The sequence below is a fragment of the Mastigoproctus giganteus genome, chromosome 9 (assembly GCF_048544385.1).
Source record: "Mastigoproctus giganteus isolate SK-2022 chromosome 9, ASM4854438v1, whole genome shotgun sequence".
Taxonomy (NCBI): Eukaryota; Metazoa; Arthropoda; class Arachnida; order Uropygi; family Thelyphonidae; genus Mastigoproctus; species Mastigoproctus giganteus.
The window spans coordinates 25,253,027-25,277,332 of NC_143583.1; the positions used below are offsets into that span (position 1 = coordinate 25,253,027).

The following is a 24,306-nucleotide window of genomic DNA, read 5'->3' on the forward strand; positions in this document are numbered from 1 at the left end:
AAAAAAGTCCCGAGTTACCCTGAGAGAGAGAGAGAGAGAGAGATGTAGAAGGGAATCACCAAGGAAGAGAAAAATGATGATATCTAGCTATGGGTGTGCCAAGGACCCTGGGTGTGCCAAGCCCATACTCACCAGATGTGAGCCCCTGGAGTGAATTAAGTTGTAATCACACTGTTGAATGTTGACTTAACACTGATATTATTTAGTTACTTAATGGAATTCGGGCGAATAACAAAAAGACACCAACATTGTGGCTACACACCCATCATGGTCAATGATGAAACTTTGTGCTTTACAGTGACTTTGATTTATTTCGCCTATAAAAATTGTATATTGGCAACCAACTACGAGATATTCACTGGATGCAAAATGTGTCACTGCCTGGCGTACAGTGAGGCCTACAGTTAATTAAATTTCAAAGTTGGAAACGATTTCGTGTTTTTATTCGATTATTGAAATGATTACTGGAAATAGAGGATGCTCATACTATATGTGGGTCCTGTTAATAAAAATATTCAAGGCGTTGCATTGTTCTTCACAAAATTTCATAACTCCGTTCACTGTATATCTAGATTTAAATAGTTGGGGCGCTGCAGTGCCTATGGACGAACCGCCCCTGCACAAAAGGATGATTTCTATTGGTTTCCTCCATTTGTGTATTTTCCTTCAAAGTTTATCGTATTACATGACTTTCTTTAAGTACTTCTGTCAGGGCTCTTTCCATTAGACACTGTGTGAAGTGCCGATAAAACTTCAGAACCAAATTCATAGAAATGCTTTCGAATTTCTTTAAGAACAAAAATTAGATTTAACGCAAGGACAATTTTAATACTTTGAGTATAATGTGGCCTTGGAATGAGAGTATGTAGAACCTACAAATACCAGAGTACCTAGGGCTATAAACACAAGACTCAGCTTCCTGTGTTTTCTTTGTGGTCCGCACGCTCGCGGCCGCCAAATTTTTTAGTTGGTGTCATAGTATTGGTAGGGCAAATGCTATAAGAAAGCAAGTTTATAAAATATTAGCCCCCCCCCCAAACTGTTCCCACATCGCTTTTCTATCTCCTCCAATAATTTGTCGTTCTTCCTTGATTTTATTCAAATTACTCACTTCCATAACAAAAGATGGAAGGTTGTTCCCATAAATGCTGTTTGAAAATAACGGATTCATTTCATCCAATCCAGATGTTGAGCTCTTTGTTCTCAGCCTTACTTTACATTTTCGGTTACAGTCGCCTCTGTTCCTTCCACGGACGTTTTCGGGAGTTGTCCATTCGTTAGAATCGAATAACGCTGGTTCTGAACCCTTGAGAAGTGCTGCTGTAGCACCTGCTAAACGCACGCCAATAATCACAACCCGCTTTGGAAGTCCATGCGATCCTGTTCTCCATGGCCGATAAAATTATTTGGGCACTAGTCGGGATATGGATCTTTCCTGCTAACGCTAGTGTTGACCGCTTTAATCTACAAATTTTTGAGAACGTTGACAGACAAAAAAACTTCAGGCAGATTTCAACTTTGTTGAACTCATGTATGGCCCATTAGTCCCCCATTTGCTAATTTAAGATCAAAGGTTTGCTTGTGGCTTTTCCAATTTTAAAGTAAAATTTCTCTATTTAGTGCACTCATTTTTAAATAGATGTGAAAATATATCTTCATTACTAGCCACAATACCCTATATAAAGTGAACAACTAACTGTTCAATGGTAAGGTTGAGATATCACTAAATAAATTTAATATGTTCTTTCGTAGTGCATTCTTCACTCTGAAGGAGTGGAAACCAGATACTTTGATCACAGTGTACTGATGTGGGATTTACTTAAAGATATAATTACCATCAGGGGTAAAGGAAAGGGTTTTTGCTTCCCTAAAGGTGAGTACAGTGGTCTCAGACAGTTTTTAAATTCTGTACAGTGGGATCAACTGATGATGTTACCAACAGCAAATTCTAAGTGGGAAGCATTCGAGGAATTAATCGTGGAAGCTATTGAGAAGTGGGTGTGAGAGTACATGTGTACAGACGAAGTTTTTACGACTCCAGCAAATAGAGCTGTTTTTGCTTTTTTATTGACTTAAATTGGCATATTAATTTATTTTTTAGAGTTGCTTTATATTCCTAGTATCGGTAAGGGTATCAAATCCAAGTGTGGACAGGTAAAGTAGCTTAATAGGCATAGTCAAGCTCCGTGGTTTATATTGAATTTAGATAGCGCGATTTGGAAAGTAAATAATACCTCGTGTGTCCATTAGATTAATTTCATAACATGACACCATTGTTATAAGCTAAAACGTGTGCTAGCATAATAAACCTTAAGGGAAAACTAGATAGCGAGTATAGCAGTATCAATTAATCAGTAAAATTTATTAATCTTATTAAATTTCATTGTCAATTGAACTGTATTTTTTTAACTAAATAAATATAGCGACCTAATTATTACAAACGTAACATCATAAATTAATACATACAAGTTGAACGGGGAAAAATAAAGTCAATAAAGGTAACTCGGGATAATATTCATTACCGAAACATATGGGTAATCAATGGGTGCTGCTCTTCGTGGACTAATGTTATTAGTGGGGTCCCACAGGGTTCGGTGTTGAGTCCACTGTTTTGTATATTTATCAAAGATATTGATGAAGGTTTATCAGGCTTAGTGTCGAAGTTTGCAGATGATGCAAAGGTTGGCATGGTTGTTAATGGCAGTGTGCTACTGCAACAGGATCTAGAAAATTTGGGCAGATGGGCTAGGAAGTGGCAACTGAAGTTTAACCTTGACAAATACAAAGTACTGCATATGGGTAGAAGTAACCCCAGAGAAACGTACCAACTGCGTGGTACTACACTTAAGGTGGTAGAAAATGAAAAAGACCTGGGAGTAATTGTGCAGTCAGATATGAAGTTTTCTGAGCAATGCAGACAGGCTGCCAGGGCAGGTCATGGGGTTTTGTCAATGATATATAGGAATTTTGCTAGCAGGGAAAAGGAGGTGATTGTCCCTCTGTATAAGGCAATGGTCAGGCCACGTCTTGAGTACTGCATACAGGTGTGAAGGCATCATTTTAGGAAGGATGTAGATTTACTTGAGCGTGTACAGAGAAGGGCAACAAGATTGGTGAGGGGAATGAAGGGATCCTCTTACCAAGAGAGGCTTAAGTTCTGCAAATTACAGTGGCTGGAGACTAGGCACTTGCGCAGTGATCTGATTGAGGTATATCCATGAGCTTGATCCATTCGTCCTCGAATGGATCGAGCACACTGAATTCTGATGGAATCCTTCCACTTTTTCAGATTACAAACCTAAGGGGGCATAAATTCAAATTAAGAAAACATGTAGAATAGATGTGCAGAAATTTGCCTTTAGCCAGTGGGTGGTTAATTGCTGGAACAAACTTCCAACTGTCGTTATGATTTTTTTTTTTGGCTGATGCTCCATAAGCTCATACACTTGCTTTCTTGCATCACATGCCAGTATTACTTTATCAAGACTTCACAGCTGAAACTTCTATTGTCCTAATAAAGTGGCCTGTGTGTGTGTTGTTTTATTAAATCTTCAGTGATATTTCACAATACTTTGTTCATAGTAGTGAAATACAACAGTAGTACGAGTAGCATCAATTTTATTGTATCGAATATTCTGACTACCTTAACGAGTTACCTTTATATTGCATTACCTCGAATAATCAATGCTTCACCAATGGAGGCTGTTACTTATTCTTGGTGGATACCATCATCCAGACAGCAGTTTCAAGGCTTGTTGGCCTATCGTCGATGGGAGGGTAGGTACTCTGGTGTTGCAATCATGCCGACTTAGTTATGAAGTATAAACTGCACAATACCTACCCGCCAATGATAGGCCAATAAGCCTATCATCGGCGTGCAGTCTGGGGGTTGTATCTGCCAAGAATAAGTAACAAGTCTTCTCCATTGGTAAAGGATTACTTATTCGAGGTAGTGCAATATCAAGGTAACTCGTGAAGGTAGTCAACACAATGAGATACAATTAAATCGATGCTACTCATACTACTGTTGTAGTTCACTACTACGAAGTATTGTTATTTGTTTTTTTTTTTAGGAGCATTAGCAACTACAGCCATATTGCTCAGGGATATGTGGTGGTCATTCCCTGACCTTTCCGCATCCTCCGTATTTGGTGGTGACAGGCTCGAACCCCGGTCTAATCAAGAAGCATGTGCTACGCACTGCTGCTCCTTCCCACCTGGCTACGGAGGCGCACGACGAAGTATTGTGAAATATGAGTTCTGTAGTGAATTTCCAATTTGTAGTTTATTGAACTTTATTTTTCTTAGTATTATTACTATGTACACCATTTGGAATATCTCATATTGTGGAGTTAAACTTAATAACTGGGTTAGCATGACTTCAACACCAGGATACCTACCTGCCCACCGATGATAGGCCAATAAGCTTTGAAACGGTGCCGCCTGGGTGGTGGTATCTGCTGAGAATAAGTAACAATAATCTTCTCCACTACCTTGAATAAGTATTACTTATTCAAGGTAGTGCAATATCAAGTTAACTAAAGAAAGTAGTCACAATATGAGACAATTAAATCGATGCCATTCATACTACTGTTGTAGCCCACTACTAATAAACAAAGTATTGCGAAATATCACTAATAGTTCTGTAATGAATTTCCAATTCGTAGTTTATTACACCACGTGCGTTTATTTTTTAGTTAAGATCTAATGTTTGTTATGCAATTCATTACTTATGAATCACTCTTTAAATTTCAGATAAGCATGGGGTCGATTTTGCTGGTTGATTAAAACAAAAGGACAGCATTATCAGGAGTGAATAAAGAAACTTGGCAAATTATCTATATGTATGTTATCAATATTATTGTAGGCTGTAAAAATGGATTCTTAAACTTGTATATTCTAAATATGCTTAATAAAGTTTATAAATAGCAAATGAGTGAGCATGATTAGTTTTTCAGTCTACATATTTAGAAAGAATCAGTGACACAGCAAAGGTCAACATGGTGGAAATTGTGACGCACAATAATTTGAAAAGAATATTGTTAGGCTATCTTGGATATAACTTTTAGCTTGTTAGTTGAAACAGTTAACTGAAGTAAATCAAGTGCTTACACAAATGATCTTTCCATTTCTTTCTTCTATAGGAAAAGGAGAAAAAAAAAAAAAAAAAACACAACCTTTTTTTCATGCTTGGCCATTAGCCATAAAAATCTTGCACATAAATATAACACCAAACCAAAAAAAAAAAACCACAGGTTAGGGTAAAATTTGAAAGTGGTTGCAATTCTGCACAGACACGATTGGAGGAAGCATATAATGAGAGCCTTGTCAATCATTTCGGCCTTGGAAAGATCGTGCAAGGCTCTTGGAGTAGAATTTTTCTCAGTGCGGTTTGTGTTTGTCAACAGGAGACTGCTTCTACAGCAAAGATATACACTTAAATAGAAAGGGTGCAAGAATATTTCTGATGCTAATGCTATCAAAGCAGTGTTAGGTGGGTCAGAAAACTAGCTTCATGGCAGTAGCATTGCATTCCTATGTGCCGCCAGTAAGCAAAATAAAATTTGCTGCCCTAAATGTTGAATACCGATAAGCGTTAACCAATCAGAAAACAATATCGAAAAAATATTTCTGCAACTTCTTGAACTGTCGCCCGTAAGCAACTCACCTCGCCTACCCACTTGCAGCGGCCCTGCTTCAGGGGATACATGGACTAATAGATTAGCAGTAATGGGAGAAGTGAAAGTGATTCTTGGACAGCTTCTATTGGAAAGTAAGGTGCTGGGTATTTCAAGGACTGTTAGGAGTTATCACCAAGTAAATATATGGACTGTGTTAGGGTAACTAAGAGTAAGAAAAGATAGATGTATACTTGCATGTACACCAAACTAAGAGCATAATAAATGAATTTGAAGATATCCAATGCAGACACAGTTGGGGTATTGCAGAATTCCAATGAAGAATTTGAATATGGGGAGTACAATGTGTACAAAAAGGTAGAAGAGGTGGAAAGGTTATGCTTTTAGTTAAGAAGCACATAAAATCTTAAGGCAGTGCAATGTTGAGTCAGTTTGGTGTGACATAAGCACTGGGAAAGCAAAAATGAGTAAAAGTGTGTTGTAGATCTAATGACTGATAAGTACGATGAACAACTGTACAGAGAAATAAGAGTGGGCTTGTAAATCAGATTGCAAATAATGGATTTTAACTTACAAGATATTGACTGGAACTTGTGGGTTGGTCACTTGTACACTAGCAAGATTCTGTGGATTTATTGGATGAATGTTTTCTAAAGCAGCATATTAGAGAGGCAACCAGAGGAAGTTGTTGTTGTTATTTGGTTTTTAGGAGCATTAGCAACTAAGGCCATATTGCTCCGGGATATGCGGTGGTCATTCCCTGACCTTTCCACATCCTCTGTATTTGGTGGTGACGGGCTCGAACCCCGGTCTAATCAAGAAGCGTGTGCTACGCACTGCTGCTCCTTCCCACCTGGCTACGGAGGCGCCTTCCAGAGGAAGTGATACTCCTGATTTGATTATCAGCAGCGATTATTCATGCATTAAGAATCTGCAAATAAATAACCAATTGGTGGCATTGTTCACAGTGTACTGATATGAGATTTACTTAAAGATGTAACAACCATCAATCAAGGGTAAAGGTTTTGCCTTTGTAAAGGTGACTACAGTGACCTCAGACAGTTTTTAAATTCTATACAGTGGGCCAACTGATGTTACCATCAGCAAATTCTAAATGGGAAGCACTCAAAGAATTAATTAAACAAGTTAATAAGCTTTTCATACCAATTAAGAAATACTCTTCAAGGTATTTTCAGCCTAAATGGATGTCAGGTAAACTAACGAAACTCAGGGCAGAGAAGAAAAGTGCATGGGTTGCATATAAATCATTGGGTAACATAGAAGCCTATGGTTGATATAAACTAGTCTGTAATCAAGTCACAAAGGAGGTTAGGCAAGCAAAGGCAGATTATAAAAAATCTGGATAGTTTGTGTGAGGAGGGATTTTTTTTTTTTTTTTTTTTTGATTTGGTAGTTGTTGGCGCATCGGTTTCTGTGGCCATATTGCACCTCCCAAGGTTTTTGCAGTACTTTTGATCCAAGCCCGAGGCGGGAATCGAACCCGCGACCTTTGGGTTGCCGGGCAGGTACTTTACCCACTCGGCTAGCCCGGTCGGCGTGTGAGGAGGGATGCATAACTTATATTTTATCTACTTGTGTGCCCCCCCCCAACAGTAGCAAAAGTCTGTGGCTTCCTTGCCTTATATGGCAAATACTATTACTAAATCTCAGGTGAAGAATACAAAGAAAAACAACAAAGACTTCTTTACTTATGTAAGCATCAGGGAGAAATCAGATTGGTCCACTTGATATTCGTGGTTTGACTGTTGACGATGCTGCTGAAAAACTGAATGAGTATTTTGCATCTACATTCACACAATTCTTTAGAGAACTGGATGTCAGAAATTTATGAAACTAACAGAGAGCTAAATGATTTTGTAATAACTGAGAGGAAAGTGGAAGAGAAATTATTGAAGTTAAACATAATGGAGTGGATGGTATCTATTTTATAATGTTAAGGGAGGCAGCAAAACCTTAGCCATAATTATGAGAGCATCTTCGGATTCAGAGGAGGTGCCCGCAGACTAGAGATGTACAAATGTAACACAAATTCACAAAGGGGGATCAAATGGTGACATGAGTAATTACAGACCTGTTAGTTTAATTTGTTCCAGGGAAAATAATAGAATCATGGTTAAAGAAGTAACACAGGATCATCTAGACAAGCAGCAATTATACTTCAGACGCAGCCTCGATTTGTAAGGGGAAATCTTGTGTGACCAATTTTATTGGATATAATTATGTGATCACAAAACAACTGGATGCAAAAAAATAACTTTGATATCATATACTTGGATTTCAGGAAAGCTTTGGACAAAAGACTGCTGTACAAATTGGAGCAGTGTGGTATTAAGGGCAGGTTGCTGCTCCGGATAAAGAGGTTGAGTAGAAGAAGACAGTTATTATCAATGGACACTTCTCTTTGTAAAGTAATGTTTCTAGTGAAGTCTCCAGGGTTCTGTGCTAGGCCCATTCTTGTCTTCTGTATCTATCAATGATATTAATGAAGGTATATCACGCTTGATAGACTAGCCATCTGTTTTTTAAGGTTTTGAATGAACTGAGCAAGCTCAATGCTGATTGTATTCTCTCTCTTGCTCAGAATACACATATTCAAATTGAAGATTGCAAGAAAGATGCAAGGAGGAGGTTTGCCTTCAGCCAGCAGGTGGTTGGCTGTTGAAGCAAACTTCATTCTGATATGGAAATTGGCAGTTTGAATAAATTCAAGGAAGAACTAGACAAATTATTGAAGAGGACAGACAAGTGATGTTGGAGGTTTTTTTTTTTTTTAACTAATGCTTTATAAACTTGTTTCCTTGCCCAATATGGCAATAATAATAATAAAGCTTTTGATACTGTTGCACATAAAAGACTGCTGTCTTTTGTCAAATTGGAGCAATGTGGCTTTAAGGGTAAGTTACTACATTGGATAAAGGGATGGATGATTGCATGGGAGAAGACAGTGGTTATTAATGGACAATTCTCTTTATGGACTGATGTTATTAGTGGAGCCCTCAATATTCAGTGCTGGGTCCATTGTTGTTTTCTATATTTATTAATGATACTGATGAAGGTATATCAGGTATATTGATTGATAAAAGTACATTTAAGATAGTTCCCAATGCTTGGCTCACGAAAAGAAGGATCTTTCCCGAGACCAAATGATTCATGCTCACCATCCAAGACCAGGTAATCAACATCAGGAACTACAGGAAATACACTGCCAAGGACACTGGAGTAACAGATTACAGATGTTGCTGATGCTCAAAAAACAATCCAGCACATCACCACAGGATGCAAGATCACCCAGACAGGTGGCCAGGATAATACGTCATAAGCTAGTGCAAAAATACCAGCTAATCAAAGAAAGTTTATTATATTACCAGTACAACCCTCAGACCATACTAGAGACTCATAATCACAGACTGTACTGGGACTGTGCCATAATAACAAACAAGACAAATCTACACAACAGACCATGCATGACCCTCACTGACAAGATGGAAATAGTTACCTGCCTGATCAATATAGTGGTGCCCAACACTAGCAAGCTCCAGAAAAAATACAAGGAAAAGATCAGGATGTACTTAGACCTAAGGCAGGAAGTAAAAGAAATGTGGCAGTGGAACAAGTAACAACCATCCTTATCACCATGTCCACCATTGGCACGGTGCCAAAGAGCCTCCATAAGAACTTAGCAGAAATAGGCCTACCAGAGAAAACTTACATGGATTCTAGAGTCACAATCCTAAACACCTGTAGGATAGTAAGAGTTCCTTGACCAATAGTAATAATAACAATATAATAGTAACCAACCACCCCATGCATGGGATGAAAAAATCTCATAAAGGTGAAAAGGCTTAAAATAATAATAAACAGGGCAGGAGGGGAGAGAGAGAGATTGTGCTCTTAGTTAAGAATCATGTCACGGGGGTCGAGAGCAATGTTGAGTTAATATGGTGTGACACAAGCACTAGGAAAATGAAAATAGAGCAGGAGTGTTATAGGCCTAATGACTGTGATGAGTACAACAAACAGCTATACAGAGAAACGGAGTGGGCCAGTAAATCAGAATGTCTTATGTGGGATTTTAACTTTCCAGATATTGACTGGAAGTTGTGGATTTGTCACTTCATACACTAGCAGGACTTTTGTGGATTTACTGGATGACTGTTTTCTACAACATCATGTTAGAGAGGTAAGAGGAAGCAATATTCTTGATCCGATTATCAGTAGCGATTCTTTATGTATTAAGACTGCAGTAAAAGACCCACTGATCACAATGTACTGATATGGGATTTACTTAAAAACAACTACTGTGGTCTCAGTTTTTAAATTCAATGTTGTGGAACCAACTGATGATGTTATCAACAGCAAATTCTAAATAGGAAGCATTCCGGTAAGTAAGTAACTGTAGAAGCTATTAGGCTTTTCACACCAACTAAGAAATACTGTTCAAAGCTTAGCCCTAAATGGATGTCAGAACGTCTCAGCAGTCTACACAGGGCCATTCTGCCCTCAATTACCAGTAAGAGAGAGGTTTGCTTTCAGCCAGTGGGTGTTTGATTGCTGGAGCAAACAGCCATCTGCTGTTGTGGATGTAGGTAGTTGGAATAAATTCAAGAAAGAAAGAATGGGGATGGACAGGTAATGTGGGAAGTTTTAGTTTTCATTTTTTTTTATTAGTTGATGCTGTATAAGCTTGCTTTCTTGCAAAATGTGCCAATATTAAATCGTTTGCAAACATAAGCCATGTACTTTAATTTTCACCATCTTGAATCTCATTGTAGTAGTAGTAGTAGGAAGCATTCCGGTAAGTAAATAAGTAACTGTAGAAGCTATTAGGCTTTTCACACCAACTTTTCAGAGAGATACTAATGTTGCAATCTTAATTACTGGTGGTATTACAGAAAATTTAGACTATTTTTAAATAACAGAGTACCAGTTAATAAAAAAAAGGTTCTATTTTTATTAGTCTCAGTTCTAAATCAAGTTGAGGAACTGAATTTTAAATTTTAACATTAAAACTCAATGAATGTTGTGCAAGCAAATAAATACAAAATTACAAACTCTGAGTATATTTATGCTTTGTAAATGTTATTTCTGCAATATGTACATACTATTAAGGTAGAGAGAGAGGGAGGGGGAAAAACACCTATAAAACAAGATTCAACATTATTTCCATGCTGTTTCTTTCAATATGATAAATAATTTTCCTAATTACAAGTCCCCTCTTCCAAACTTGAGATTAGAACTCAGTTAAGTACAGAGCCTCATGATACTGCACATTTTCTTTGCAAAATTATCAGCTCTTTCTGTTAAAGGATATGGCAAAAGTGTTACTTAGAAAATAATGATACACCATAAACACTGAAATCGAGCAAGTTGTCATCTCCAACTGAATAATTCAAAGAAAATCACACGGAAAACATCTTTATAGGTTATATTAAAAAGTTAATTATGAAAATAAAATGTGTAAATTCTGTGAAATATACATTAACCTGTTTTATCTAAAAGAATCAGAGCTGTACTTGCAAAAGATGTGAAATTAAAATTAATTTACATCTCACAATTTAAAAAGGACTAGTTTCTTTCTAACATCAAAAACGACTACACCAAATAAAAAGTGGCTCTACCTTTATTCTCCATAAAAAACTCAGATGTGGTAACTTTTGAGTTTTATGGAGTAAACATGGGATGTTCTGTTACCATGATGTTGATGCCAAAATACCATCTCATGTGAGTGTGCATGCTCATGTGAGCATGCACGCACACAAAACCTGCTGTTATTACCACAACTAATTACTGAGTGACCATGGTTGACTCAAATGGCTCCAAAAGTGTACTTTAATGAAATTTTTAAATTACTCTCCCAGAATGACTTTTTAAACTTTACTCAAGTCTTGATTATAATAAATAGCTTTTTAGAGTCCAAACAGGTGATCTGAATTAAATTTACATAAAAAATGCATATACATACAGGCTGTGATTTAAATCAGTTAAAAATTTAGAAATCAGTATATGCAAATTCAAAAAATGATGTTCCTTATAATATATACTTCACACATTATTATTAAATTAAATTAAAAAATGTAAAGTATTCGAAAGGTGACAAGTGAAATCTTTCCAAAAAAAATTTGTAATACTATACATATTTACATACCAGTATTTACACACACAACCATTTTAAAAACATTCACTAAATAATTATCTACTTTCATAAATTCATATTTTAAGTGTTAATGTTTTAAAATTTTAGAAATGTGTGAAAATACACTACTATTATAATGTACATATGTATATATTTATATATATATATATATATATATAATTACTAAATAAACTGCTAATTATAAAAGACCTAACTTTTATTATCACATTTTATCAACAAATGAGTGAGGCAATTTCAACTGCAGACTCATCAGCTAACTTTATTTTTTCTTCCCATATTCCCCACTACCTTGCATGTGTACACACAATGCAATCTCTTATGTTCCATTCGTACTGAGCTGCCAATCAAACTTAACAATACTACAACAGCTAATCAACATGCGTGCAGTTGTCTGAATTACAGTTCAACATGACAGATGTAGTTCCTGTACAACAAAAATTTCATGGACTGTACAATTTGTAGTCTCTGAATTCATCAGACCTATATAATGCAACAATATCGTGCAGGAAATGGCATGCCACAGAGTGGGCCTAGCACCAGAGCAGTGCTAGAAGTTCAGTATAATTTACCTCTTTCACAACTGTACAAGTATGATTTCTTTTCCCCTCCCTCCCTGATGAAGACTGCATATTAGTTGGCTTACAATTCACTACTTAAATATAAATGATACCATCGGTGCATTGCTGGACATGATCGGGTGGAACACAACTGGAGATGGTATCATCAATGCTTAGGAGTGAAAAGCAGTTTCCAATCTTTGGTTTCTACTTCAATATGAAAACATCCAAAAATGACTCCCTCCAACTTCACATTTTTTTTTTTTTTTGAAGATGGTAGTTCTCACACACCTCTACAAAAGAGGCAGTTTATGAACTAAAAAGTTAATCAGCTGAGTTAGGATATGGACTGTGGTTCAAGGTGAATTTGAAGCAAAGTGCATCTAGTTCTCAATCACAGACTTGAGAACTGGAGGAGAAAGGAGATAAGAAAATATTTATTCCATCTCCTTCCCACTATGGGAAGTACCAAAACAGGAGGAATTCTGTTTATTTAAACATCATTCTACTAGGATCATTCAGTCTTCATTGCAGCTTCCCATTCGCCACTCCTTATAACGAGTTCCATAGCACAACGAAACTTCTCAGGTAAATCTTGAAATCGATGAAGGGGGACGGCTTTCCACAACCGCAATTCTGTACTAGGATCTAGCAGTTTACTTAGGAAATCTTGAAGTTTTTCTTGTTTTTGACCTAGAGAGGGGGGGAAAAAAACTTTATTCATAATGTATTTAAAAGAAGTGTTGCACAATAAAATCTTACTTTATTTCAGAGGTTCCCAAAGTGTGAGGAACACACTTGGATTTGGGGGGGGGGACTTGTTTTTGAAGCACTTTTTGAAAAATGGACAAACCATCCCATTAATCCAGGTACAAAGCATTTTTTCCATTTATTTCTATTATTTGTATTTCATTTCTTTGAGATTAAATGTATTGAAGTATACAATTTATAAAACATATGTATATTCAGAGCTAAATGTTAGGTCAAATCTGTTTATTTCAACCTGTTCTGGAACTTTGAAATTTACAAAAAATTTTAAGGGGGCTCAAGGGAACCTCTGCTTTATTTGAAGATTGTATAATAAATAGTATACAATTTTAATGAATGTTTATTAGGATAAGATCTGATTCTAATAAAAAACAGAGATTTTTAAATGCCAATAAAATTAAGAAAAATTTTTAAATATTTAAATTTAATAGTCAATATTATGTGCTTCAAAATATTCTACATGTTAATTTTTCTAACCTGGCTATTGGTGAAAAATGTAGCTACTGGAGCTGTTCAACATATACTTCAGCAGTGACCATATTTCATATTTCCTGAAATGTACTCTCCATTATGGAAAGCTCTTTGGATTTGGGGGACGAGGGTGGGGGGAATGTACCGAGAGCTCTGTTGGCTAGTCCCACTGAAGATCATGCTGCAAATCTGTCTACAAAGATGTTTTTTCATTCCTTCAAAGAGTCATTTGGATCAGGTCTGGTGAGTTGGCACCCAAATATTTTTTTGGTGTGATACCTTATCTGTGTGTTTCCAGTGAATGGATAGATGGCACTTCATTTCTGGATTAAATTGGAAACCATGATTCATTTTGCATTATGGCTAGTCAGATGAATACTTTAGAATACATCATGGATAGACACATTATCATCTCATTTGCCTTTATTCTAAAGTGAGGCTGTAAGACACAGAACACACATGTATTCACACTCAACTGTTTCATAAGATTGTCATGGGCTGAATCAACTGATATCAGAAACATGAGGCAACCTCCTCAACACTGAAATGGCAGTCTTCCATAATCACAAACTTACTGATACATTTTTTCATTTATGTCTCTGTTTGGCACTTTAAACTGTGAGCCATCTTCCGTCATTGTTTGTCACTCTCTGAAGTGATGCAAAAAACCTTAGGATGACACTTTCATCTAGGGTTGATTCTATATCTGCCTATTGCATTTCTATGAGTTCTTGAGCATTGCCATGAATTTGAGAATAACTCACCAAATTCTGATCTAGAATTATACAAAACACCAGTGTCCTCTATTCAACACCCTGTAACAACAAATTAAAATTTTCAGATTACAGTCAAGTCTCATTACAGCGGGATCCTCCCCTCTTTTTGAAGGCTATTTTTCATGTTATCTATTAAAATATATTTCAGTATTTTAGTAGATAACATTTACAGGCATGTTTGCACATATATACATGCAGCCATTGTCTTCACCACGTCCTTCCACTCCCCCCCCCCCCCCAAAAGTAACAACTATTCCCAGTGGGTAGATTTTCATGAAATTTTATACTTGAGCCTTTTAAAAATATTTGTTGAGCCATTCCAAATTTAAAAACTGGACAAATAGAAATCCAGAAAATAAAATTTATACATAAAAAAGAAATTCATAGACAATGTAGTTGTAATGCAGTACTGTTATCTTTAGATAGTCCATGCATGCTTTCATGCATTATGTAAGACTCGTGAACATGGTATGCCTTGTTAACACACACACACACACACACACACACACACACACACACACACACACACACACACACACACACACACTAATAAATATTATACAGTTGTAATTAAACTGAACAACTATGTTTAAGGAACATAAAATTATAGTTTTAAGTGCTTTATAAAGTAGTAATCTTAGTAGAGTTGATAAGGAGATAACTGCATCTATTTTTTACTTTATTAATAAAAAAAAAAAAAAACCCAAAATGCCTTAAGTGTAACATACCACTTACATTAAATAACTTTTTTTTTTTTTTTTTGTAGGTTTTTTGAAGCAATGGTTTATATTGAATTGAAAACCTGCACACTTAATGCACTGCTTGCTTTTTTTTTTTTTTTTTTTTTTTGGCACCTTGATTAAGTGATAAATGTAGTATTAACATAATAATAATGCTATCATTAAATGACATTTATTGATAAACATACTGAACATACGAACACACAAAAGACAATTGTTGTACCAGAAAGAAAAGTGAACAAATAATGTTGAATTTAAAAAAAAAAAAAAATACAAAGCTGAGAAAAGTAATTCAAATGTAATGATGAACAGCTAGATGCTATGTTGTAAAGAGTGAACCAACCTATTTTAAAAGGCTTCAGTTAAATATAAAATAAACATCACTTACACTGTAAATGAGTTCTATGAAGTAAACAAAATTGCACTTAAAGATTCCTAGAATTTAGTCCCCACCATTCCTTTCCAAAGCCGGAAATCAAGAAGGAGAGTTATATCCTGGTTTAATCCATTTTGGGACCTTAAAATGTGATCCAAGCTGGAAAGCATTTAAATGGGAGTGCTTTAGCCATTAAAAAATGCAAGGTACTGCACAGGATTAACAATGGGACTAGAAGAAAAGGGCATTACAAGCAGAATAGCTCGCACTCTCTCTCTATATATTACATATTTAACTTAACACCTCTGAAAAGTCAGTTGACAATTTGCTACCTAAACATTCTGTTTTGAACCAGCAGACTGTCAACTGTCATAAGGAAACATGCTTTGGTCTTAAGAAATGACAGAAAGTAAACATTTATTCATAAATGTCATACAGCTTCTACAAGTGTATTAAATAGTTGAAGTAGTAACACTTCATTGGATCATATCAGCATATAAATCACCCCGATGGCACACTACTGGCAGAATTGTACTAATGTTTCTTTTTTTCTTTTCTTTTTAACATATATCTATAAAACAAGTAGACACTGCTCTGGATGTTGTGATGTACCATTGATCAGTTCATCATCCATTAACCTGTTTTGACGTTCATAATGTATTGTCTTTGTATTTTTCTCTCATTGGTCTCTAACAGCCTTCATTAATGTATTGACAGAGAAGGGTAGTCTTTTGGCTTGTTTCTAGGCTGTTAGCAACATGAGTTAGAGAAGTTGCCATTATATACATTTATTTTATTTGAAAATATATCTTTAATGATTGTATTTACATTCACATAAGGAATTCTTTAGGGAAGCATAGGCCAGGAGTTTGTCAAACTAACAGGGAGATAAATGATTTTGTAATAACCGAGAACAAAGTGGAGGAGAAATTGTTGAAGTTAAACATAAAAAAGACACCTGGGGTGTAGGAACTCCACTAATGTTATTAGTGGAGTTTGCACAGGGTTCAATGTTGGGTCCATTGTTGTTTTCTTTATTTATCAATGATATTGATGAAGGTATATCAGGCTTCATGTCCAGGTTTTCACACAATATGAAGGCTGGCAGTGTTGTTAATGGCAGTAACGACAGTATGCTACATACTTGAAGTCTGAGAGGTGACAACTGAAGTTGCCACCTCTGATAAATGCAAATGCATTTGTCATTGTTTGCTATTGACAAATGCAAAGTACTGCATATGGGTAGTAGTAACTCCAGTAACATACCAACTGTGTCGTACTACACTCAGGGTAGTGGAGAATGAAAAAGACCTGGGAGGGGAGCATATTATGCAGTTAGATATGCAGACAGGCTGCCAGAGCAGCTCATGAGGCCTTGTCAATGATATACAGGAATTTTGCCAGCAGGATAAGGAGGCATTATCCCCTTGTATAAGGCAGTGGTCAGGCCATGCCCTGCATATAGGTCTGGATGTAGAGCTGCTGGAATGAGTACAGAGAAGGGCAAAGAGATTGGTAAAAGGGAACAAGGGAGTTGCTCTTACGAAGAAAGGCTTAAGTTCCGCAAATTGCAGAGTCTGGAGACTAGGAACCTGTAAGGTGATCTGATTAAGGTGTATAAGGCTTTGAATGGTTCGAGAAGGCTCAGTGCTGATGGAATTCTTCATCTTGCTCAAATTAAGCACTTGATGGGGCATAAATTCAAATTGAGGAAAGAAAGTTGTAGGATAGATTTGTGGAAATTTGCCTTTAGCCAGAGGGTGGTTGATCACTAGAACAAACTTCATTTATTGTTGTGGAAGTTGATAGCTTAAATAAATTCAAAGAAAAACTGGACAAACTTTTGGAGTGAATGGATGGGTGAAATAGGGAATTTTTTTTTTTTTTTTTTTTTTGGCTGATGCTGTATAAACTTGTTTTCTTGTCATATGCCTCTACTAATGCTAATACTAATTAGTTCTTATTAAACTAAGTTCCCTTAATAAACTAAATTCCTTTATTAAAGTTTACTCCTTTATAAACTGAAAGGGGATATCATCTGTGGGTTGGGTTGTTATGTGCTATGTTGGAAATGATTAAACTATTAAATTCTAACTGGAAGCTCAATGATTTTTAGCAGCAGACAAACTAAGAGGAAGGTGGATCTATCCAATTGTACTGAGAGAGAAGTAGCAAAAGAGGCAAACAAATCTTTAGCCACAATGAGAACATCACTGGTTTCATGGGAGGTCCTGTGGATTGGAGATGTGTAAATGTCTCTCCAAATCACAAAGAGGGATCAAAGGGTGAAGTGAGTAATTGCAGATCTGTAAGCTTAACTTCTGCTCAGGAAAAAATAACGGAACCACTGGTTAAAGAAGTAATACAGGACTATCTGGAGAGAAAGTTATATGGAAATCACAGCATGAACTTATTAAGCGGAGATTTTGTCTGACCAAATTGACTAGATACTATGACACAGCAGCAAAGGAACTAGATGCAAAACATACTTTGTCATCACATACTTAAATATCAGCAAAACTTTTGATACTGTTTGATATGAAAGACTGCTGTACAAATTGCGGTTGAATAGCATTAGGGATAAGTTACTGCTATGGATAAATTGATATTTGAATGGAATTAGGAAGAGTGGTTATCAATAGGTATTCTCTTCTTGGGCTAATGTTATAAGGAGAACCCCCCACTGTTTTCAATATTTTTTAATGATATTGATGAACACATATTAGGTTAATGCAGAGGTTCACAAGTTTTTATAACTTGAGGCCCCCTAAAATGTTTTAGGGGGCCTCAAGTTCCAGAACAAGTGCAAATAAACAGATTTCACCTAAAACTTAGCTATGCATATACATACTTTTATAAATTAATATATACTTCAATATATTTAATTTTAAAGAAATAAAATATGAATAACACAAATAAATACTTCATTAGTAAGATGGTTTTGTCCATATTTTGTTAAAAAAGTGCTTTATAAAAACAAGTTCCCAAACAAAAAACCAAGTGTGCTCTACTGTCAATGTTAAAAGGAAGGGTATTAGCTTTTCCAAGGAAAATTATGGGCTTAGGTATTATTTTAATTATTCAATAGGAACATTTGGCAAATCCCATTAATTAAGAATTTTAAATAGGAAATGATCAAAGAAGTAATTCTAGAAGCACCATTCCTCTACTGAACAACTACTGAATTGATAAAATCAGTAACAGAAAAGGAAGTTACATAAGCAAAACATTAGTTAAAGATATTCTGAACCTTATGAAAGTATAATCTAATAATGCTACTTTGGAATTATTAAGACTTTTAATCTTGCAAATATGTTGTTAAATGATTTTCCCATTTATATTAGTGTCTAATAAAACATGAAATAATGAAGCAAATAATCTAATACAAGCTAAGATTTTATAGCTTACTTGCAATTTCCTCACCCAACATAGAACACCATCGGCTTCTTATTTCTTCTGCTGCACGAGTATCATAGTTATAAGCATTTGGAGCAGTTAGGAAGTCCATACTAGGCACCACACAGTCATTCATTAGTGATAAGGCATTCAAGGCAATTTTTAGGTCATTGGACTCGAACTGTGTAGCTGCCTGCTCATTCAAATGCTGTAACAGAAAAGTCATTCAAAGCTTATGTTATCAAATATATGGCTTTAACAGCATGATCTAATAAGACCTTAAAATATAAATGAAAATTATAGAAAATATGGGATAATTATTTGAAAATAATAAAACTTCAGCAGACAAATTTAAATTTACTTGAAAGAGAATTACAATTAACTATCTTAAATAAAAATAAAAAATTAAATAACAAAAAAAATAAAAAACCCAGAAAGATTCAGTATAAAATTTATGCTGTTTCTGTTAACTTAGTTTCTATGTTTTGCTATTGATAAGGAGCCATGTTGCTTTGAAACATCTGACATGTATATATAACTTATCTTTTTAAACCATTTAAATTTTGCAAGTTACAACACAGTACAGTATTTTCCTTTAATTTTGCATTGCATCCTTATAAAAACTCATTAAGCATAGACAAACCCAACACCAGCATCCACATCTTATACCACTCATTTAAAATAATTCTAGTTCAATCACTCTCACAGATACAATAAATTTTATTATTTCTCCTGGAAATACAAATCTGTGGCAACAGAAGCTGAAATAGGTGCAGACAAATACAGTAGACACACAATTATCTAAGGTCTCTGTGGCCCAGTTAATTCCACTTTGTTTCTTGACAAGTCTCTTCTCAACTACCTGGAGAAACAAGGAAACACCAGTCTTGCTGACAAGAGGATGCTTCAAAAATTTATACAACATTTGCAGAAAGCTAAAAGCAAATTTCATTTCCACTTCATCATCCTCTTCATCCACCCATGTCCACCAATCCCCCTCTCAATTCATGTATCACAGCTTTATGCCACCCCCCCCCTCTGGGTCTCTTCTCCTTAACTTTTCCCTTCATCACATCCTTTATCAATCTCTCACCATGCAATACATGTCCATCCAATCCAATTTCTCTTCTGCTTTCTCATTGCTTCAATCAAACATCTCTTCTCACTCATCCTTCCCAAAATCTCCTAATTTCTCACTTTATCAACCTACATTACCTTTTGATCCATCCTCCATAACCACACCTCAAAACTTTCCAATCTTCTAATCTCAATCTTTTTCTTAAACTAATTCCTAATCTTCCACATAATATTTTTCTTTGCACTCAAAAGCTTTTTTACCCATTGTTATTCTTATTTCTCTGCTGCTATTTTGCTTATTCCACCATTAGGCTTCTCAAATACTAATATTCACCTGTTCGGTTTTCTATCCTACAACAATATTTAACCTCTTTTCTCTTCCCACTCTCAGAACTTTTGCCCTCTCAATATTTATTCTCACTGAAAACCTATCACAATTTTCCATCAGCCTATTAGCCAATTTTTGTAATCCTTGTGCAGAATCAGTCACCCCTGCCATATCATCTGCAAATCTAACACCCTCAATAATCTTTCCTTCATCTCCACCCCATACAATTCTCCCTCATCCATATTTCCCTTACCAAATGTCTCTAACTACTTCTATATATATGATGTGTAACAATAAAGTTCCCAGAATGGTGCTGTTGCAGTCATGTTTGAGGTGTTTTAGAATAAACGGAAGTGGTATATTGTACTTCAAACTTCCTCCAAAAGGTAAGTCGTACAGAGATAGTCAAGTAGGCTGAGGGTGCAAGTAACAACCAGTTCCGTCAGTGGTTCTACGTCACGATTTTGCAATGGAGCAACAAATTAATATAAAATTTTGCTTTGAATTGGGAAAATGTCAATAGATACATACGAAAAGTTAAAAACTGTTTATGGAAATGAAACATTAAGTTATATCAGTGTGTTTGAATGGTATAAGCAGTTCAAATATGGCCATGAGAATATTCATGATGACCCAAGAAGTGTGTGTCTGTCAATCTCTCAAAATGAGGCCAGAGTCACACGTTCAGGAAATGGTGGAAAGAGATTGTCATTTGATCATCATATTCTCCATATTCATATCCAACTGATGAGTTGGATATAAATATGAAGATTTGTCAAATTCTGCACAAAGACTTAGGGTAAAAGATCTGTGGAAAATTTGTGCCACAGTCTCACAGATGAGCAGAAACAAAGAGTCATCATGCAAAGACTCCAACTAGAATTGTCAAGACAATTCTAATTTCCTTGACTGTATTGTCACTGGAGATGAGTGTTGGGAATTTCAGTACGGCCCAGAGGCAAAGCATCAAAGCATGCAGTGGACTTCAAAATCATCACCAAGGCCCAAAAATTTTTGTTTACAGAAGTCCACTATCAAGACTATGCTAAGTATGTTTTACAATAAACAGGGTGTAATTCACAAATAATTTGTACCTGAAGGGGAGAGAAAATCAATGCTGTTTTCTGATACAGGTGCTTCAAAGACTATGAAACACATTTCCTGGGGAGGCCACAATTTCAAGAGAAAGGCAGCTGGTAATTGTGGTATTACAACTACCCCAACTCATTCTGCACTTGCTGTGAAAACATTTCTGATAAAAAATGGTATTGCTACAAATCAATGTTCACCTAACTCTCCCAGTCTAGCACCAGCAAACTTCTTCCTCTTTCCTAGGTGAAAACCGTTCTCAAAGAAATGAGACTTCAGGATGTTAAGGACTTAAAGAAAAATGCAACCACTAAACTGAATATCTCTTTGGATGCCTTCGCTGACTTTTTGGAAACTTCTAGAATAGTGTAATAAGTGCATCAATCAGGTGGTGATTACTTTGAATAAAAATGAAACCATTTTTTAGTTCCTGCACCTTGTATCCTTTTTATTTCACTAGTCCGGGAACTTTACTGCCACACACCTTGTGTGTGTGTGGTGTGTGTTATAGATGAAGCTGGGAACAGACAAATGCCCCTATTCACCTCATCCTATCCTTACACTTCCAGAATCACTTCGTCCTACCCAACTATTACTTTTTGTCCCTAAGATAATCAACCAATTATTCTTCTGTCCTTCCAGTCCACCACTATCCTTTCCAATATATTCAATAATTGGACCCAGTCTAGCTGATCAAAAGTCTTTTCTGAATCTATAAAGCATATATTTTTGCTCACTTCCAGATATCTTTCTGCAACCATTTTCATTATGCCTATTGCATCCTGTTCTTTCCACCCTCCGTAGCTGAGTAGTCAGGAGCGGGAGTGCAGCAGCACACACTTTGAGTAGACTGGGGGTTCAAGCTCCTGACTGCTAAATATGTTCGATCTGCCAACTGCACTGGACCAGCATGGCAGATTATGGTCCATTTCATTCAACATGAATTGTAAAGGAAGCTTCCCCATTGTGTAGTGGATTGATAATGCATGCTGCTCACATTTTTTTTTTTTTAAACTAAATTGTCCTCTCATATTTTCCTTCATTCCTTTTATCACTGTAGCAGACTGTAGTATATTTTTATAAATATAAATACTACTGTATTATAATTTTTCATTTTATTCAATATGTAAGCACAAACAAGGAGATGACTGCCATGTTGAATAAGGCAATGGTAAGCCCACATCTTGGGTAGTGCATACAGGCTGGAAGCCTCAATTTAGGAAGGATGTGAATGTCTTGGAATGGGTGCATTGGAGAGCAGTGTATCCGTGTCAAATGGCACCAAGGGTTCCCCCCATCTCCGCTCAGAGGGGAACACACACACACACACACACACACACACACACACACACACACACACACACACACACACACACACACACACACACACACACACACACACACACACAGAGGTAGTTACAACAAAAAATCTTTAGTTCTGCAAATTGCAGCATCCGGAAACTAAGCATCTAAGGTAGGGAGGGACCTGATCAAAGTATTTAAGGCCTCAGATGGATCCAGTTAATTAAATGGGATGGAATCCTAACTTACCCAGAGGACATATAAAAGGATGTAAATTTAAACTGAAAAAGGATGGTTGTAAAACTGATATGAGAAAACTTGCATTCAGCCAGAGTGATTGATTGTGAAACAAATTTTCACATGATGTTGTGGAAGTGGGTAGTTTGAATAAATTTAAGAAATAATAAGTTAAATTATTAGTGAGGATGGACAAATGAGGTGGGTACTGTTTTTTATTTTATCTTATATTTTGACTAGTGAAGTACAAGCTTGCTTCCTTGCATTGTTTGACAATACTAATACTAAATTCACAAGCTTTTCTTTCATTTTACAATGATTCCTCTGAGGTTTTAATTCCCAACCATCCCAGATAATTGAGTCTACTGTATACATCAGGATGGGTGGAGGGGTAATTAGATATTAATCTGTTTTGCATATTATTCGCAATATAGTTCACTTTTCTAAGTGAATTCAAATTAAATAAAATTATTAAATTTTATTAATTAGTTGCTAAAGTACAAGGAAAGAAATGGCCTGAATCATGGTGATAATTGAATACATTACATATTTAAAAGGTTAGTCGATGTACACAGTCTGTTACTTTCAGACACTAAATTCACAAGTTTTTCTTTCATTTTACAATGATTCCTCTGAGGTTTTAATTTGTTAGCAAATAGTAATAATTTGTGATGTAAATATAACGAGAGAGAGAGAGAGAGAGAGAGAGAGAGAGAGAGAGAGAGAGCGAGCGAGCGAGCAAAAAGCAACAACTTTTTGCACAATTGCACAATCAGGTGCAAATTGCACAATTTGCACCTGACTGCATTCTCCAAACTGAGAATACTTCATTTACACATCTGCCACATTGTCCATTCATTTATACAATCAGTACACAGGGACAAACATAATATCAGGTGCTTCAGCTACAATATACTATATAGGGATAACATATGTAATATGTATGAAAAAAAAAAAAAATAAATAAAATAATAATTACTGGATTTCTATTGATCTGGTTTTAATGAAATTTTGGGAAGGGTTAACAAATCATTCAAACAAAGTGAAATAAAATTTTTTAATGAAAATCTATCCACTGGGAATCGAGCATATGGACACATGGGAAAGACAACAGGCACATTATGCATATATACCCGCCCCCCGACACCAGGTTTAACATGCCTAAAAAAGATTTCAAATTACATAATAATCACAAACTAATGCAAAATAAAAATAACACTACAAACAAAAACCATTTGAAAAGTAAAAATAAAGCAAAAAAAAAAAAAATAACACAAAAGGAGTAAACACTCTAAAAAGAAAGAAAATCATAAAAGGTAAACAAAAAAAAAAAAAACACACCTCTGAGCATGTAAAGCAAGTAAAGTTACCATCC

General features: G+C 35.8%; 1 protein-coding gene across 1 annotated transcript in view; it reads right to left on the reverse strand.

Annotated features, from left to right (window-relative positions):
- Positions 1–12,057: 12,057 nt before the first annotated feature.
- The window catches only part of LOC150080108 (ubiquitin carboxyl-terminal hydrolase 25-like), a 364,983-nt gene continuing 352,734 nt past the window's right edge, over positions 12,058–24,306 (reverse strand). Inside the window, exons 23-24 of the mRNA XM_090381833.1 lie at positions 18,911–19,106; positions 12,058–13,064 (exon numbers count right to left, since the gene is read on the reverse strand). Coding sequence (XP_090237959.1) covers positions 12,886–13,064; positions 18,911–19,106 — 375 coding nt within the window. The 3' untranslated portion in view covers positions 12,058–12,885. The remainder of the gene's footprint in view (positions 13,065–18,910; positions 19,107–24,306) is intronic.